The following is a 20145-nucleotide window of genomic DNA, read 5'->3' as shown; positions in this document are numbered from 1 at the left end:
AGCGAGGATCGTTGAGCGGAGGTGGTGATTGTCTCCGGCTCCGATCGTGGTGATTGTGAGGGGTTCTTGACCTTTCCCGGCGGAGAGCCAAAAGGTACTCTAGTGAATTGCTCGTGGCTTGTGTGATCCTCATCTTGTGTTGGTTGTGCGGCACCCTATTGAGGGTTTGGCATGTGAAGCCAATTAGCGCGTGAGCCTCCAAGTGAGTGAATCGCCACAACGAGGACTAGCTTGCCGGCAAGCAAGTGAACCTCGGTAAAAATCATTGTGTTCATCATTGATTCCGAGGTGATTGGTCTTCATTGTTATTCATTCTTATGATTGATTGGTTCACTCCTCTACACGGCGGTATAACTATCTTGATTACTCTCTTTACATTATCGCAAACTAGTTGACAAGTTCTTTAGTGTAACTAGTTGTGAGAGCTTGCTTGCTTGGTTGGTGTGGCTCTTTAGTTAGCTTTTGAGAGCACACTAACATAGGGTAGTGTCATACCTCTTGTGTGAATCGACACTATCTAAACTAGAATTGTGGTAGGTGGCTTGCATTTTGAATAGGCTAGCGCAACACTTGCTTCGCCTCATAATTGTCTAACCTTTTGTTAAGTGTTGTTGTAGAAATTTTTATTAGGCTATTCACCCCCCCCCCTCTAGCCATTAGGACCTTTCACCCGTGCTGGAGAAGGCGAGTGGCACTGTCTTTTTTTGTGGAGAAATGGACTGAAGGAGCGAGGCGGAGTGCGAGCACGCGACGTTAGTCCTATCATTATCGAATACAAAATGCTAGTTGAAGTATTGCACTATAAATAACTTGTATAAACTATAAACATGCCCTAAACCATTTATATTTGTAAATCATATTCTTTCTTGCTATCAGTTTCCAACTATCCAAGTGACCTACCTATATATATCTACTCATGAAGCTCCAAATACGTGTCATCTTAAGGGCATGACAGCAATGGGCACACATCATAGGTAGATATATAAGGGTGCCTAGGAGCAAGAAACCGTGAAAATGTGGTTTCGCAATGATTTTGATTCTTCCATCCAAATGGTAAGGTGACTTTGATTCATCGTCCAAAACGTTTTCTAAGAGAATCTGGATCCGAAATGTTTCTAGAAGAATTTGAAGCCCTACCAAACGGGCCCTAAGTATATAGAACATGAGTGGCACTTGTGGAGCGACAGTACGTGGTTGTACATTGTGAGTTTAGAGCCTAGTTGCAGAGTAGCGCATCAGTCTAGAGTTATGATGAGGCAGTGCAAGTTGAGGTCCCAATCTAACTGGTCGTCGCACCGCCTCAGTGATGGTGGATTGGTTTAGAGCTGTGATGGGGCGGTGCAAATTGAGGTCCCAATCTAAACCGGTCACTGAGGCACTGAACCCATTCTTTACGAAGTTCACCTACGTCAATTGTTAATGCTCAGAAATTGCTATATTTTGCCCAGTATATAGTTCAAACAAACTCACAATTTCTTCCTTCACTATAAAAGTTCAAACTTATCAAACTATAATCATCTGTTTCGCCTCTATGCCTCTTGATCAAATTGTGGCAAAAATTCAGCTAAATACTAGCTAAACATGAATATTTTGACGGGCTAAATGAAGTCTGGTCCGAAATTTCTGACTCTTTGAATCGTGTAACCCTGTTCGAAGCATCAAATGCGTATTCCCCATTTCCCTCGTCCCTCCAACCTTCCCTGAACCAACCCTCCACCCAACACAATGCAATGCAACCTTCCCTGTACCATCACAATGCAACGCAACACACTCTGTACACAAGCTATAGCTACAAACCTACACCTACACCTAGCTTATCAACATCGCAAGGACGCATGAAAAGGCTTAAAGATCGCATGCATGGATGCATGCTCAGCAGCTATGCCCAAGCCAAGATCCTTGCTTCTCCAGCTCCTCCTAATCGCCAGCTGCATTGCCAATGCTGCCGGCGCTGATGATGCCCCGTCGCAGGAGCCCACCACACCGTCCTCGTCGTTCCAGGGAAAATGGCAGCTCCTCCATGCGAGCATCGGCATCTCGGCGATGCACATGCAGCTGCTGCCGGGGGACTTCGTCCTGATGTTCGACCGCACCAACACGGGGCCCTCCAACATCTCGCTGGCCGCGCTGGCGCCGTGCGCGGCCACCGCCGACGGCGCCGACCGCACGGCTCACTCGGTGCTCCTGGACCTCCGCTCCAACGTGCTGCACCCGTACCCGCTGGCCACCAACCCGTGGTGCTCCTCGGGGGCGCTGCTCCCCAACGGCACGCTCCTCCAGACCGGCGGCTTCTCCAACGGCGACCGCGTCGCGCGGCTCTTCTCCCCGGCCACGGGCTGGGTCGAGCTCCCGTCGTTCCTCGCCGCGCGGCGGTGGTACGCCACCGACATGATCCTCCCCGACGGCCGCGTGCTCATCCTCGGCGGGCGGCGGCAGTCCAACCTCGAGTACTTCCCGCACGCCGATGACGTGGCATCGGCGCCGGCGCTGACGTTCTTTGCCAATGACCGTGCCGTCGACTTCGACGCATATAACCGTGTGCTCCGCTCCGATGGCTCCCAGCCGTCCCATGCGGCGTGCCGAGGAACTACCCGTCATGTGGCTCATCCGGCTTTGCGCAGACGCGCATATGGGTTTCCTAGTTTGGCCGTACGATTTCTTAGAACAAATGGACGAAAACATAAAAAGTGTTACCTTCTGAATCAAAGGCCTGAACAGAAACGGTGCTCCACGTTCACATGTGAGGCATCACGCATCAAAAGGTAGAGATGCACGCCTTCCAGTTCCTCCCAGCTGGCAAAACTGGCTCTAATTACCTTCTTAGTTTAATTTGTGCAACGGCCCTATCAACCTGAAGGGAATCGGATCCTTGGCCATCCATTGCTTTTTCCTAACGGCGTTGCCTACTTCTTGCGTTTCTCAGGGCAATAGGGCATCTCTAGTTAGTTGTACTCCTACAGCATTTTGCTCTGCATTGCACGGGAGCAACATGCTTCAGATGGTTCCCTGCGCGGCCTAAAGCAACATGCTTCAGATGGTCAAAAGCACATGACCAGCTTGTATATATTCCTTGCTTCTCGCTGCAACATATGCTTTGCCGTTTCCAATTCCATTGGACAAAAGCAAAAGCCCTCACACGACATCAGGATGGATTGCTGCAACATGCTTCCAACGCCGCGGCCTAAAGCAAAAGCACTCAGGATACATTCCTTCCTGGGCGCGCAGCTAACGCGGCCCGGGCCCTCGTGTCTCGTGATGACCCGTCAGAAAATGTATCCCTTGCTTGCTTTCAGGTGGATACAAGCGTCCTCTCCCATCATCTCGATTTCATTCATTCATTCATGTCACACACATCACTGTTCTGCTGATCGATCCGTCCACTCTCGTCTCCGGGCGCGAGAGCCTTGGATCGGAAGGAGCCAGCTGCGAGCTTGCGAACTCGTCGATCGTCTTGCAGTCCTGCTCGGTAACTGTAAGCACTTCTGCTCGATCTGTCTGTTTTTCTTTTATTTGAAATAATGAAAAAGAATGACCCTCCCTTAGAGGTCGTATTCAGCCAACCAACCACTGACGAATAATAAGCCATTCATATTTGCAGAGTTGATTGCATCCATTCGTTGTGATTCAAACCCAACTTTCATTTTTTGTTTGGCGAAGATACCCATCATCGTGGTCTTGATCGGTAACTGTGTAAGCAGTAAGCACCCAATATTGATTCAGCACTTCTCCTCGAGCTGTTTCTTTTTCTTTTATTTCAAATATTGACCCTCCCTAGAGATCGCATTGAACGAACCACTGACGAATAAGCCATTCTTATTTGCAGAGCTGATTGCAGCCATTCGTCTTGATTCAAACCCCATCTTTAACTTCTTCCGTATTTGTTCGGCGAAGATACCCATCATCGTGGTTTCCAGTTATACAAAAATTGTATGTCGCCCCCTTCCTCTCTTCCGTTCTGGTTTGCTTCATTCATCTGCTTCATCTGTTGATCCAATCATCCCCTCTGTCGATCTATTCTCAGGGCGCACAGGTCCGATCGGTGCCAGGTGACAGCTGCCAGCGACCGAGCTCGTCGATCATCTTGTTCTGTAATTGTAAGCACTCCATATTCAGCACTTGTCGATCTGTTTCTTTTAAAAAAATAAAAAAATAATCTTAACTAGTCCCTAGAGGCCGCATTGGACCAGCCACCGATCATTTTTTTTAGATATAAAGGGCCGATCATAAGCTATTCGTAATTTCAGAGTTGATTGCAACCATCTGTTGTAATTCAAACCCAACCTTTTCCCCATATATATATATATATATATATATATATATATATATATATATAGAACTACTACTATGTAGCTGGCTATAAAATAACTTATTCTGTAGCCACTTTGAGTTACGATAATTACTATGTTAATTTACGAGATTACAGTAACTACATACTAAGTGGTTTACTATAATGTTATGGTAAATATATATATATATATATATATATATATATATATATATATATATATTTACCATAACATTATAGTAAACCACTTAGTATATATATATCGTCATGGTTTCCAGTTATACAAAAGTTCCATGTTGTCCCCATCTCTGTTCCCTTCTGGTGTGGTTGCTTCATCAGTTGATATTTATAGGGATTTTTGTCCCCAGGACACTCAGAAAGAGTGGATTTGAACACAGCGCATTGTACTCAATGAATTAGTCACAAGCACGTTGCGAAAACATTAGTTTTGTCCATGACACATCATGCCCAGTCAAAGGTCCATATTGCCCTTGACACTCTCTTCCCTTCGACTCATTTCCACATTGGACCATGTTTGTGGCTAAAACCGGCAATGATATCACTGCCAGTTTGAGCCATGAACCGGCAATGATATTGGGTCATCCCTGCGATTTTTGGCTAAAAGCACCAGTGATACTATCACTACCGGTTCATGTCTTGATTCGGCACTGATATGAACTTTGTAACTTTCTCATATGCTGTCTGACGAAGACAGCACCAAAGTTGTAGTACTCGACAAGATCTACAACTTTTTAGTACAAACTTTTTTGATTTGAGATCATTTGAATGACTAAATATACACCACAAGATTTTATAGAGTTAATATCAAAGGAGTCCATATGCTCTATAGTCACAAGTGAGTGTGCAGTGGTAGTTAAGGATTTCGGATGAAGAAACGACCAAAACAAAAGTTATAGACCTTGAAAAGTTATGCAACTTTGTAGATCAAAACTTTTTTATTTAAAGTCGTTAGGATGTCTCTCTATTTGGTTTGCAAGATTTCATAGAAGTTAATACCAAAGCAATCCATATGTTCTATAGTCACAAGTGGGTGTGTAGTTGTAGTTAAGGATATCGGATGGAGAAGCGACCAAAACAAAAGTTGTAGATCTCGAAGAGCTATGTAACTTTGTAGTTGACAACGTTTTCATTTGAAATCATCTATTCAACAAAAATTATGTTTAATTTCTCAAATTCAAAATTCAAACTTTTTAAATGGCCTCGGATGGAGAAAATCCCAAAACAAAAGTTGTAGATCTTGAAAAGTTGTGCACCTTTGTAGATGACAACTTTTTCATTTTAAATCATCTGTCTAAGGAAAATTACGGTTGAATTTCCTCACATTTGAAACTGAAATTCTTTAAATGATCTCTAATGGAGAAATGACCAAAATCAAAGTTGTAGAACTCAGAAAGTTATAAAACTTTGTAGTTGACAATTTTTCATTTGAATTCATTTCATATCCCAAATACTCATTTCAAAACCATATGACATAAAATGGAGAGGACGAATATCCCAAAAGAACACAAACGTCTTATGGTCTCAAAAAACACAAACATCTTACAGGTGGAGTGGTTAGGGAAAAAATACGCGAAGCCAGAGGTAGGGATTTCGAGTGCTAGAAGTTGACGATGGACAAATTGCAGTAGCTAGCGACAGAGCTAGAAGCTTCTAGAGTCTCTCTTTGGTACAAACAAAAAAAATCTCATTGCACTTCGTTGATGGGCCTGGTTGGCCCTTGTTGTTGCTGGGCGGTGGCATCTGTATTACTGCTCAGCGGCAAAGGAGAGATCTAGTGTGCCTAGTCGAAGCCAACAACACGATTGTTGGCCACCAGAGGGGGAAAAGGAGATTAGGGACCGAGAAATAAAATGCATGCAAAGGGAATGGAGAGTGGGCCCGTGGGCTAGCTAGTCATTTTATTTGCTTGGGTGTGCTGGAGACACAAAACACAAAATCATGGTGTGCTACAAACTTCTTTTTATTGTGGACAAAAATCCCTATATATAAACATTCTCCTCTACCTTGTGGTTGTGTGTGTGTGTGTGTTTATATTTGAAGCTGTTCAGAGTAAAACAAAAAAATTCTCTGCCACTACCAGCTCAGTTAACTAGGTGGCCATGCCCAACAATAAATAAATTCGCCTTCGTTCACCAACTAAAGCAGCCCCAGCGTTGCCACCGCAGGCACACCTCACGTCTCCTAGCTCATGCCTCTATTGCCGGCTAGCCGCAATCCTCGCTATCGGCCCTCAGCCCTTCAGACACCACCTACTCCCACCTCCGCCAGCATCCGTCAAGCAGAGCAGTAGCCCACACCACACCGAGCCAGAGGCCAGATCTAGGCATCTCCAACCGTGCAACTGTTAGGCAAACCACGCCGGCACTTGGTCAAACGTTACGTACTTCCCGTTCCAGCCATCGCTCAACAGGTCCGTTTCCTTGACGCCGGAACCGAAGGACACACACAGCATTAATTCTCTTTTCCCCGCTGCAAATCAAGGTGCATATGCCTAGTCTTTCCCGGCCCTCTCTATTTTTATTTCCATCCGCTTTCTTTCTTTCTTTCTTTCTTTCTTTCTGGTTTTTGTTGGAGATATTATACTCTTCTTCCACTCACAAATATACTCACACAAGGGTGACGGCTTGAGATTGGTGTATCTGCTTTCGATTTTTAGGTGCCCAAGTATATAATATTTCAACATCATCCATAGATCAAACTTCATCATATTCTCGTCTGCTAGCTACTCATTAATTTGTTAACTCCGTTATCGTTTTAGCTTGCTACTATGCGCCAGATCTGGTACCAAAAGTACTCAGTTATCATTTAAATGTGATTATTCTAGTACCCATCTACTGTTGCAATGTTCCCTTTTGAATAATAGTGCCAAGGTTATAGGGGCCTCGGTACTTTTACCATCAAGATTACCTTTCCTTTAAAACGAAACACGTAATTTTTTATCTAATTTCGATTTTGTAGATACCGAAGCAGCAAAAATGGCGGTGGTACTGGATGCTTTAGCATCCTACCTCCAAGACATGTTATTGGAGATGGCTAAAGAAGAGGTGCATCTGCTCTTATGTGTTCCCAATGAGATAAAAAAGATGGGGATGAAGCTTGGGGACCTTAAGAGGTTCCTCACCGATGCTGACAAGAGGAACATCAGCGACGAGAGTGTGAAATCATGGGTGAGAGAGCTTAGGAATGCCATGTATGATGCTACCAACATCCTTGATTTGTGCCAGCTCAAGGCGATGGAACGGGGTCGAAGCTGTGATATGGGCTGCTTCAATCCCTTGCTCTTTTGTATGAGGAATCCTCTCCATGCTTATGATATCGGTAATCGCATAAAAAGTCTTAATGAGAGGCTAGATGACATTGAGAAGCGTAGCAAAACCTTCAACTTCATTAACCTTGCATCTTATGAGGACAACACAAAAAAGGTAGAATCCTCCCTTCGCGCTAGGCGTGAGACAACAGGGGAGGATGAGTTAGGTGTGGTTGGTGAGAAGATTGAGGAGGACACAAGAAATCTTGTGGATTTGCTCATGAAGAAGGACAAAAATGTACATGAACACAAAAATGTTATGGTTTATGCTATTGTGGGAGTAGGAGGGATTGGCAAAACCACCCTTGCCAAGAAGATCTTTAATCATGACTTCATCAAACAAGAGTTTCAAAAGAGAATATGGTTGAGTGTCAATCAAGAATTTAGCGATGTTGATCTATTAGAGAGAGCTATCACTGAAACACAATTAAACCATCAAGCACCAAGAAACACAAAGGCCGCACTAGAGCGAACCCTTAAGGAAGCCTTGAAGGACTGCAAGACTTTATTGGTGATGGATGATGTCTGGGACCACCATGCATGGGAGGGTGTCCTCAAAACTCCATTATTAAGCGTCCTAGCTCAAGGTAGTTGTGTCCTCATTACCACAAGACATGACATGGTCGCCAAAGGCATGATGGCGGAGGTGCCCTACCACCATGTCAACAAATTAGAGCAAGAAGATGCCTGGTCTTTGCTCAAGAAGCAGGTTCGTATAAGTTAATTTATAGCTTTATTTTGTTACACATTCATGCATGCGCATTTGCTACACTATCTATTCAGATGTCGATAATCTTGCACATTTTCTTCACATTTGCTTTACTATCTATTTATAAAATTGTGTCTTGAGAGGAATCATTTCGTTCATCAACCTAAACCTATAAAATGATGTGGCACTCTTAAAAACCATAGAAAGAAAATTTACACTGAAGATGCCCTTATGCGCATGGTTGTACAAAATAGTTATTTGTTTTAGCATTAATATTAGAAATCTAGGGTCTGTAAACCACTTTCAAAACACTACTACACAAACATTATCACCGCTTGCTTGAAAACCACCATCACCACCGGTTTTGCGATTCGGCGGTGATGCTCACCTTCATCACTGCCACATTGAAACCGATATTGAAAGTTGAATAAAAATAATTAAAAAATACACGTGTCATGTGTGCCTGCAGTCGAACGTGATGGTCTACGCTAGCTGCCCCTAGTGTCCAGGATTGTGACATCGAGGTCCATCTCTATGTTGGGCGGCATCCGCCATGCTGCTGAGGGCCATGGGTGGTGTCTGCCCCCGCGCCGATGGCAGATCCGATATTCGGGCCGCAGTGCTACAATGGGATAGAGAGGGGGCCCGGAGGGAGTGCTGGTGGGGGAGAGAGGGGGCGGAAGGAAGTGCTCGAGTAAGGGAGAGAGAGGTGGTCAGTAGGTGGGGTGTCGGTGAGGGAGTGAGAATGGGCAAGGGTTTCTGACCGGCTATATACTCAAAACCGGTTTTCACTGCCACAAATGGTGGTGAAAGCCATTTTTATCAACGGTTCAATTACCAGAGGTGATATATTTTTACCAATGTTTCTAATAGAATCAAAATAGTGCTGGCGAAATCCATTTCTACATTAGTGAAATGTCATTAAAGAATCATGAACACAGAGCATGATAAAGAACAGGCGAAATAAAAGCCTAAAAGGAATAAGCGTAAACTACAAACAATAATAAAGTTAGTAACATGTAGTAATATTTTTTTAACAAAATTCTTACATTACACAAATGACTGTAGGTGCTTGTGAAGTTTCGTAAGAGCTCATGTACAAGCATTATTACATTGTTACTAATACTTGTGGTCGCAACTCTATAGATTTTTTTGAGAGCCTCAACTCTTTAGATGGTCATGAGATTAATATTTCTATACTTTTACTCTACTGTATCCTTTCGTTGCAAAGGGCGTCTGGTGCTTAGGTTTAATATCTCCAAGACCAAGTCCCATCCTCCACGGTCTGATAAAGAATCAGCAATTTATAGCCTGTACTATTAAAGCCAATCAGGACTGGACATTACTGTTTAATGATGGGAATGTTAGGCTTTCTCTTGTTGCTTAATTTATTTTGTTCTAAATTTTCAGAAGTCCTATTATTAGGTGATAGGAGTGTAACTTTTTAAATATCTCATCGAGTTAGACGTTAAAATAACATATAACATATGTAACTTTTATCCTTTTCTCTAACAACCTTTTCAAACTATTATAATTTTACTAGATCCTGTAAACATGTTAAAATAAAATCAATGATTTAAAGTTCTATTCTGAACATGGCTTAAAAAGTTTGGAAAAATACTCACGGGGCCTTTGGCATATATCCTGATTGACAGGTTTTACCATAGACACTTGAGTAATTGTCCATGTAACTTGCCTCACTTGTCTCATCTCTAGAATGGTTAAAAAGCTAACGATACAAGGGATATCACATTAGGCTTACCTGCATCCAAGAGAGTACGAATAAGGGAGAAAAACGTAGCTTCTTCAGGTCAAGATGTGCAGACTTTAATAACCTTTCCAGTTGGATCCTAATAATTGAGTTCCGTCCATTTGTTTTTCTACCAGGGGTGTTTGGTCCTTTTATGAATAATCTCATGATAAGTTGCAATGAAATTGAACATATAGTGTCAAATTGGAATAAAAAAATAAACCAAATGTCACAAAGGGACGAATTTATTTTCTAGGATCATATACCCAATCTTTGGGTTTCAAACGAGGACTAGCTTCATGTAGGCTTGTATTGGGACCGATTAGTTAATTACTGAACCATCAGCAGGGACAGATGTTCGTTAAAATAAATCCTCTGGTTTCTCGGGTTCCTTCTTTCACCTTCAACCTGGCCGATAGCAGGACCAATTTCTGACAACATCGTGGCTGTATAGTTTGCATCCTCCGTGATCCATGCTATACATTTCGGTTATTAACATAAAGTTGGGTTAATATATCGATCAATCAAACATACATACATTAGGATATTTTTAGTTAATAGATCATCAAGTGCTAAACTGTTACTTAACAAACCACACATAAATGACACTGATAATTTATTTTAAATTACATTACTATGGCATGACAAAAAAGTTTATAAGCTTTTATTTCAAATAGTTTTATAAAATTTGACTCAAATACTATGTCATATCGACACTGGTAATCTAATTTTGATTATTCTATATTTTTATAAAAATAATACTTCTACTACATATACAATTTTCGAATGTAGCAAGTTCAAAATCTTAGGCCCTGTTTGGATGCAGATGTATTTTTGGAGTTTTAGAAAAAATACCATGCTTTTATGAAATACTTTGATTTTATTAGAGTTGTATGAAGTGTTTTGATGCAACAAATTTTATGGTTTTGAAAACCAGAGTTTTGCTAAATTTGTAGTCTCTTTAGAGTTTTATAAACTCATATCTAGACCTCTTTGTTGCTAAATCATGGTTTACCACATCTATAGGTTCTAAAATCGTTGTTTCTTAATACTACGTCTCTTAATACTACAACATACAAACATGGCCTTAAGTGCCATAGTGCAGGCTGACATGATAGTTCATACCATTATTAATAGGCAAGTGGGTAGCATAGGACCTAGCACTACCACAAACACAGGCCATCATTGTCGGACCATCATTGCTGGTTGCTTTGGAACCGGTAGTCATAGTACAACTGACAGTGATAGATGAATTTTCACGAACGAATCGAACTTTCACAAACGAATCGTGGCTACAAGTGATAGTGACAGGCAGTGTACTATCACTACTGGTTATAGCCACAAACATGTAGTGAAGGACCATCCGTCGTGGCCGGTTTGTGGCTACAACCAGCAGTGATAGGCTATTTTACGAAAAAGTAATAATTTTTTCATATAATGTTTGATAAGATAAGCTTTATACGTTCAAAAAAATTTAAAACTTTGTAGTTAACAACTTTTTAATTTAAGATGGTTTACATATCAAAATATTCTATGTAAGTTCACCAATGGGTTTTGAGATGGTTAATGATGTCGAATGGAGACAAAGTCAATAGTAGAGTTAGTAGTCGATGAGATCGATCTACAACTTTGCAGTTAACAACCTTTTCATTTGAGATCATTTAGAGTATCAAATATGCAATATAAGATTCAAAATTGTGTAGTTAAAAGAATAGCATCAGTTGTATAGTCACAAGTGTTGTATAGCTCTGCTGGTATAGATGCTCAGGAGAATGTTGAGATCTTGAGTTTAAATACTGTCATTGTCGGTTACTGGCAGTGAAGATGCAGTAATCTGGCGTACATTTTGTGCTTTTTTATCACTTGTCACTGTCAGTACTTGGCAGTGAGAAGTAGTCTGGCGTACTGTACAACCTTTTTTAATAAAATAAGAAAAAATTAAATAAAAGATACGATAAATACTGGAGTGACTATAAACATCAGGTAGATGAGAGTTGGTAATGATAGTGACTGATGAGAACACTATTCTTGTACACAGTCACAGACGTCACCTAATTGCACCGTAGTGATATATATATATATATACGATGATTTTTCCATCTATTTTAGTGGACTGGTACATCGGTCATACGCTTAGAACATCGCACGTGAATTTTGCCTCTGCACACAGTATTGTTTTTAGCACTTGATTTTGCTTCCGATTATGACCAAGTGTATTTATATCTACATATTCCATTCAATTAACAAGCTTAAGTTGCTTTGCAGGTGGTTGGAAATGAAAACAATGATGAACCAAAGGTTGATGCATTGAAGGACATTGGAATGTCGATTATAGCAAAATGTGATGGTTTGCCTCTCGCAGTCAAAGTAATAGGAGGCCTTCTCCGCCACAAAAACATAAGGCGAAGCGACTGGAAAAATGTCCTAAATGATTCTACATGGTCAGTATCTCAAATGCCTAAAGAGCTAAACTATGCAGTATACCTTAGCTATCAAGATTTGCACCCAGAGTTACAGTCTTGCTTTCTGCACTACGCCCTCCTCCCCAAGAGCATGGTGTTCGTGTATGACCGTATTGTTGCCATGTGGATTGGGGAAGGATTTGTTCATGGAAACTCACGTGATTTAGAAGTATTAGGAAAAGAGTACTATAACCAGCTAATAGCTAGGAACCTTCTAGAGCCGGCTCAAGGGTACATAGACCAGCTAGTTTGCAATATGCATGATGTTGTTCGCTCATTCGCTCAGTATTTGACTAGAGATGAAGCACTGATAGCAAACAAAAGTGAGGCTGGCCTTATCAACAATATTAATCCACAAAATATTATTCGGATATCACTAAAAACCAATGGATCAGAATCAAATGGGCTAGGGTGGAGTTCTCTGCAAGCACATATATCACTACGAACACTATTTTTTGTTGGGAAAATTAAGATCAACCCAGGTGATTCACTGTCATGTTTTCCATGTTTGCGGACCCTACATATACAAGATGCAAATTTTGATGCATTGTCTAAATCCTTGGTCCAACTCAAACACTTGAGGTATTTGTGCCTAGATGGCACTAACACATCTAGGCTGCCAAAAAAAATAGCCAAGATGAAATTCTTGCAGTGCATTGACCTTTGTAATTGTAAAAGAATGGTGAAGCTTCCTGGTGGCATTGGAAAGTTACGGCAGCTGAGGTATCTAAGCCTTGCATACTCAGGTATAAACAATATACCCAGGGGTTTCGGCAGCCTAACTAATTTGAGGATATTAAAGGGGTTTCCAGCCCATGTGGAGGGTGATTGGTGTAGTTTGGAAGAATTAGGACCTCTTAACCAGCTCACGCGTCTTCATCTACATGGCCTGGAGAATGTATCTTCTTCCTCATTTGCTATAAAAGCCAGGCTTGGTGAAAAGGTGTGCCTCAGCTTTCTGTACTTACAGTGCACTAGTAGTAGTGGAGGTGCTCACCAGTTGGTGAAACAGGAAGAGCAGCAACAAATCGAGAAGGTGTTTGATGAGCTCTGCCCTCCGCCTTGCTTAGAAAATCTTACAATCAAAGGGTACTTTAGTCAACGACTTCCACGGTGGATGACATTGACAGCAATTGTGTGCCTTGGAAGCTTGAGGATTCTATTCATGGAAGACTTGCCTTATTGCACAGAGCTACCTGATGGCTTGTGGCAGCTCCCCAGCTTGGAGTTCCTAAAGATTAAAAGCGCCCCAGGCATCAAGCGTGTTGGGCCAGAGTTCTTACTACCACACCATCATGAGCACCCAAGCGCTGTGGAGAACTTTGGTTCTGGTTTGAAAATTCAGGTGATTAGATGTCCTAGCCTGGAGAGGATCAGTAACGTACCAAATTTGCAGAACCTTGAGGTCAGCCAGTGCCCAAAGTTGAAGGTGCTAGAGGGTTTGCCTGCACTTCAGAAACTCTGGCTGGAGGACTACGACATGGAAACACTCCCTGGATATTTGCAGGACGTAAAGCCAAGGCATTTGGATCTAGACTGTGATGTCCTGTTGCTCACTTCCATAGCTAAAAGAAAATCTAGCCCTGAGTGGGACAAGTTTAGCCATATCAAGCAGGTCAGGGCATATGCAGATGATAACGACAACAACATTGTAAGGAAGTGGTACGTGAAGTACACGATAGATCCTTTCAGCTTCAAGACAAACATCAGCCCCTCTGCCGACGCTTCAGGTAAATTAACACAACACTGCTGCTTTATATGTTGCATATACTGAGCACCTTTCAGGTTACTTGACTATACGGTCCGTTTCAGGGGATGAAACGGAGGAGGTGTTATTGGACAAAGTGGAGCAAGTTTGAAGGGAATTCATCGTGGAACAACAGAGGGAGTAACAATAAAGTATGCATGCTACTCCAAGACTATTATTATTACTACATACGTCTCTAGCACTATCGATTATAGAATGCATAAAAGACCTCGCCTGCAGGTGGAGTGCCGCATGGACAAAAAGCAGCCTTGGAGGCTGGAGCTATCATCGCTTCGGCCCAAGAAGAAGCAATGGAGCCGATTACTACTCTGCGGGACACTGCAAATAAATTCATGGTTACTAGAATGCGATGTGATGTGAATTAGTTTTTTTATTCGAATCTGTGTGTACTGTGGATGCAGGTTACCACCTGAGAATACAGAGCCTTGTACATATAATTAAGTTGTGAGTCGTCATGTTATGATACAGCTTATACTGGCTTGCGGATTCATTGTGAGCCTGAAAATGTACGTAGGTTGCCAACTAAATGTTCATATATATGCTGCCAGTGCCATGAGAATGCAGCTTCCTAACGAGGCTCCTTTTATTTTTTAGATATTTAAATTAGTAGCAATATAAAGGACCGAAAACGGTGACCAAAGGGGTGTGAATGGGAGCCGTAAAATTTCTCTCGAAATATTTGGCCGCTGTTCCCAAATCACCGCCAACAAGCAAACCAAAAGAAGTTCCCAAATCTAAAATATCCATGCCAACTGGTGACGAGAATACTTAGATAAGTTCCTTAAATCGATGGAAAACCAATGCAAAAGATGGAACTTAAATCCGAGCACAAACGCGGATAAAACAAAAAAAAAACAGGGCTGGAAATTCGAACCTGCCAGACTGGAAACTGGGCCGGCACTTTTGACAGGCACCGGACACCACCGAAGGAGGCGGTGTACACCGACAGACGAACAGAACCGAGAGAAAAACCGCACGAACGGAGGGAAACAGCTACCACACGGCACTGGGTTGCACGTACCGACACTGGTGAGGTGCCCCTGCCTCCTGACCAGATCGCCACTGGTGAGGTGCCACTGGTGAGGTGCCCCTGCCTCTTGATCCCTTCTGGTACTACCTCTCGGACCTGCCTTTCGAGATACAGAATGTGGCGGCGTCCTTCCAGCTGGAGCTGGAGCACCTCATCAGTCGTGAGGCTCCGCGCAAGCGTCATCCTCTCCGGCGCAGTAGGGACTGACGTCCCCTCACTCCGCACCTTCCTCGAGGTCCTCTCAGGGAACAGACTGGAATACGACTTCGACGACATCGACTATGATGCCCCGCCGTGCATGTGCTACCACGTCGACGGCGATGATCTTGCTGAGGAGGTGCCGGGCTCACGCCGCTGGACCAGAGTCCCCGCAGCCACACGACCTACCTTCAGGAGAAGGCAGACCGCTTGTGTGCTCGATAGGTGGAATTGAGGCCACCGAGGCAGAGCTCAAGTGCCAAAGATAGGACTTTGCGTGGCAGCAAACCATGCACCCTCTCGGCGACGACCACGACCCCCGCACGGGGGCTCCCAGTGGCCTCTGCTTCCCCTGCATGGCGTACAACATGGCGGCTGCCGCTTGCTGCCTAGAAGACATCTCCGACACGTCGGACCCAAAGACCAACGAGTGGCGGAACAAGGCGAAGCGGCTCCTCCCGCGTCGCCCTCGAGCAGCAGGCCGAGAGTTTAGCCTCTCGGCGCCACACCGCGCTCTCCCGGCCGTCCCAGACGACGGCCATCGACAACGGGGGGCGCTTCGAGTCTCACACCCCACAGGTGGTGGGGAGCAGTGGCGACACCTCCGACAACAGCTCCGACTAGCCGTGGATCTAAGGCGCCAAGCCTCGGCAGGAGCGAAGGCACGACCTTTCTCCTCGGCGTCCCCCCATGCGGCACCAGATCGGCGATGACCGCGACGTCCGCAACACCATCGAGGCCAGGTGCCACGCTCAGGCGTAGTCCCATACCCCTGAGCGACGGGGTGGCCCCCTACCCCAGGCGCTTCTGACCACCGACGCACATCTCCAAGTACAACGGCAAGACCAACCCGGACCATTGGCTCAAGGACTACCGCCTCGCCATGAAGGCTGAGGGGTCGGACGATGACTTCGCCGTTCAGTACATTCCTCTGCTTCTGTGAAGCTCGACCAGAGCTTGGCTTGAGCAACTTGAGCCTGGCAGCATCCGCTGCTGGGGCAATCTTCGTGTGGTCTTCATCGACCACTTCAAGGGTACCTACACCCACTAGGGGAACTCTTGGGATCTCCACAGCTACAAGCAGAGGGCTGACAAGACCCTCCGGGAGTACATTCAACGCTTCTCCAAGCAGAGGGCCGACGTGATCAATGCCTTCAGCTACGGCACGACCTGCGAGGCGCTCGTCCACACACTCAGCCGCAAGACCCCGTGCACAACGTCGGAGCTCATGGACATCACCACCCAGTACGCCATCGGCGAGGAGGCCATCCAGGCGAACTTCAGTGGGAAAGCCAAGGCCACTGGCCACCTCAGTGGTGGTGACGGCGTCGACGATCCCGCCTCGTCCCAGCGACGCCTATTCCCATGGCACGGCGAAAAGCCTATGCCGCGCCATGCATGGTGGCGCGACGGGTGGATGACGTGGCAGGGCTTGCCGCACCACCGATCTTGGCGTGGCAGTGACGCGCCCTGATCAGTGGCGCGGTAGAGCTGAATAAAAGTGTCGCGGCCCAGTCCCGCCTGCCCGCACATGCCCGCGCCCACCCACGCCTAGCCGCCGCGCCAGCCACCATGCCCACACCCGCCCGCGCCTGCCTGCCGTGCCCGCCGGCGCGCCACCCCCTCCGACCACGCATGGCTGCTGCCCGCCGCGCCCGCCGAGGCCAGCGCCCGCGCCTCCCGGCCCTGTCTAGCGCGCCACCACCGCGAGGACGAGCGCCGCTGCCGCGATGTACTCCCCTAGTGTACTTGTTGATTGAATCGACATTGTTAGTATAGTAAGTTAGTAAAATAAATAAAGTTAGTATAATTAGTAAAGTATAGTTAGTATAGTTAGTAAAGTTAGTTAGTATAGGTAATATCGTAAGTTAGTATAGATAGTAAAGTTAGATAGTTTAGTTAGTACAGTTAGTGAGTCTAGTTATATATTGTATTTAGTCTAATTAGTTGTTGTAGTTAGCCTTGTATAGATGTTAATATTAGAATAGTTAGTATAGTTATAGTTAGAATAGGTATTAATATTACTATGGACATTACGTACGACGATTTCGACGACTTGATGAAGTTTCCTGAAATGCTTTTACAGATGGATTGTTGTGTTAGAGTTTTTTACGGAGGAAGTGTTAGGAGAGAAGATGGTATGTTTGAGGATATGGAAGAAGAATTAAAATGGTTTGATGAACCTCCTAGCTCCAACGACCTTTGTGTCCGTTTGAATGCAAAGTTTGACGGTGATTTCACACTGAAGGGGAGGTTTGATACTGGGAAGACAAGGGCACACTATGTTCTCATGCCCTTGCGTGACCCTGCTCACTGGTCCCCCTACACTAGGGTGCTCCAAGGTTCTAATGTGTCCATGGTTGAGGTGGTGGTGGAGAATGGGTACAATATGCAGGGTGTCCAGGACGGCCCGTCCATTGATGGTGTTGGAGGCAATGAACAGGAATTGGGGGTCGAAGGGGAAGCAACTCGGGGTAACATGGATTTGGACGGTCAGTTGACACAGGAGCAGTTTCATTCAACTGCAGTAGGCTATATAAGCAATGACTTCGATGTGAATCAGTTCGAACGGGAAGAGGAGGAGTAGGAGGAGGAGGACAGGATCGGTGATGTAGTTAGCAGTGATTTAGACGATTCTGATGATGACCAGGGAGGACAGATGCTATGCCAACACTGGTTGATGCCATGCCAGTACCGGTTCATACTATGACATTACCAGTACCAACTGAGGTTTTGCATGGTATCCAGGCTCAGGGTAGACTAGTCACAGATTTGGCCGCAGATGATACCCCCTATGATTCATGGGCCAGAATTAGCGAAGCGCAGCAGTATGTTCCACCACCACCTTACACAGCGACTAAGCTTGAGCAACTAAGGTCGATGAACTATAGGTATGTTAGCATGACGAATATGGCAGTTTGTGACACTAGTCTTCAGATGTGTAGGAAATCATTGTATGACCATGAGAAAGAAACCCTTAGGAAGGGGATGATATTCAATACAATGTCAGAGATGAAGCTCTTCCTTCAGGACTATGCTATGTATCACCATAGGCCATACACCGTCACTCATTCAGACCAGGAGTTGAGGTACCACGTGATTTGCAAAAACGGTTGTATGTGGAGGTTAAATGCACGAAAGAGACAGAGTGATAGCAAGTGGAAGATAAGTAAAGATGTCGAACCCCACACTTGCCTAACAAATAAGAGGAAGGAAAATCATCAGCATCTCACTGCATGTTACTTTGCCCGTCGTATATTGGGGCTCGTTGATGACAATAACGACATTTCGGTGTCTTCTTTACAACAGTCCATATCTAGATTCGTTAAGTATGATGTGAAGTATGGAAAGGCTTGGCGTGCTAAGCAAATTGCCCTGGTGATTTGATGAGGTAGTTGGGAGTAAGTGTACAACAGGGTGCCCCGCATCTTATGTGCAATGTATTACTACAACCCTGGCTTGAAATGGTTTGTGGACACCGGAGGGATGTGTTTTCGAGACCTGTTGAGGCATGTCCTCTATCGTGTGTTCTAGTCGTTCGCACAAACAGAACATGCATTCCAGTTTTCTCGGCCAGTCGTACTTGTTGATGGCACTTTCCTGATAGGAAAGTACAGGGGCACCTTGATGATGGCTACTGCTGTTGATCCTGATGACCAAATAGTACCCATGGCTTTTGCTTTGGCAGAGGGAGAGAACAATTAATCATGGTCATGGTTCATGCGGCTTCTACGTGTACAAGTGCTTGGCCCATCTTGCACTATATGTTTGATCTTGGACCGTCACCCAGGGCTTCTTAATGCTACAGCTTAGCATATAGATGGGTTCCCACCTCTAGTGCATAGATGGTGCATGAGACACTTTGTCGCTAATTTCTGGCGGCGTCAGAGGAAGCAGGAGGTATGTGACAAGGTAAAGGCTCTATGTTGTGTACGTACAGAGCACCAGTTCAAGGAGACAAAGAGAGAACTAGACAAGATGCTAAATGAAGCGGGAAAGGCATGGTTAGAGGCGTAGATGGAACAGAAGGCACAGTGGGCATTAGCATATGACGAGGGGGGTTTCAGGTATGGCATCATGACCACTAACTCCTCGGAGTCCTTCAACCGTGTATTCACCGGAGTTCGATCATTGCCTATGTCTGGAATTGTTGAGTTCTCCTTTCATAAGTGCAATGAATATTTTGTCAAGAGGTGGGAACTTAAGCAGAGGAATATAGCTGAGCAGGGTCATTTTGAAAATGTCGGAGCTGAACATTTGAAGGAGGCCGAGGATTTGGCCAAGCAGCACACCACCGAGCCGTATGGACCCCGCTGCCATATCTTTAGTGTACGGGGCAAGGGTGGCACAAGCTTGGGTGGCGAATGTTATGATGGACGAAACTACCGAGTTGATCTTGAAAAGGTAGAGTGCAGTTGCAATATCCCTCAGATCATGCATGCCCCTTGCTCTCATATGATCATGGCCTACAGGGTTCGCGGGTACAACTATGAGGATCTGCCATATATGTCACCCTTGTATCTCCATTCGAACACCGTTAGTATTTGGGAGATGAGCTTTGAGCCATACCTTGACCCAACACAGTGGCCACCTTATAATGGTTATGACTACATGC

At 44.7% G+C, this 20145-nt stretch overlaps 1 protein-coding gene across 1 annotated transcript; it reads left to right on the top strand.

Moving 5' to 3' along the window:
• The first annotated feature begins 1881 nt into the window (after positions 1 to 1881).
• Positions 1882 to 14308, top strand: LOC136488191 (putative disease resistance RPP13-like protein 1). The gene is made up of 4 exons (XM_066485202.1): positions 1882 to 2598; positions 3836 to 3927; positions 4022 to 4094; positions 12338 to 14308. Exons 1-4 carry the CDS (start codon positions 1882 to 1884, stop codon positions 14306 to 14308), a joined length of 2853 nt encoding a protein of 950 aa, XP_066341299.1.
• The last annotated feature ends 5837 nt before the right edge of the window (positions 14309 to 20145 follow it).

The sequence above is a fragment of the Miscanthus floridulus genome, chromosome 10 (genome assembly GCF_019320115.1).
Source record: "Miscanthus floridulus cultivar M001 chromosome 10, ASM1932011v1, whole genome shotgun sequence".
Lineage (NCBI taxonomy): Eukaryota > Viridiplantae > Streptophyta > Magnoliopsida > Poales > Poaceae > Miscanthus > Miscanthus floridulus.
The sequence above is the reverse complement of the archived record's forward strand: the minus strand, read 5'-3'. Positions and strand labels throughout refer to the sequence as shown.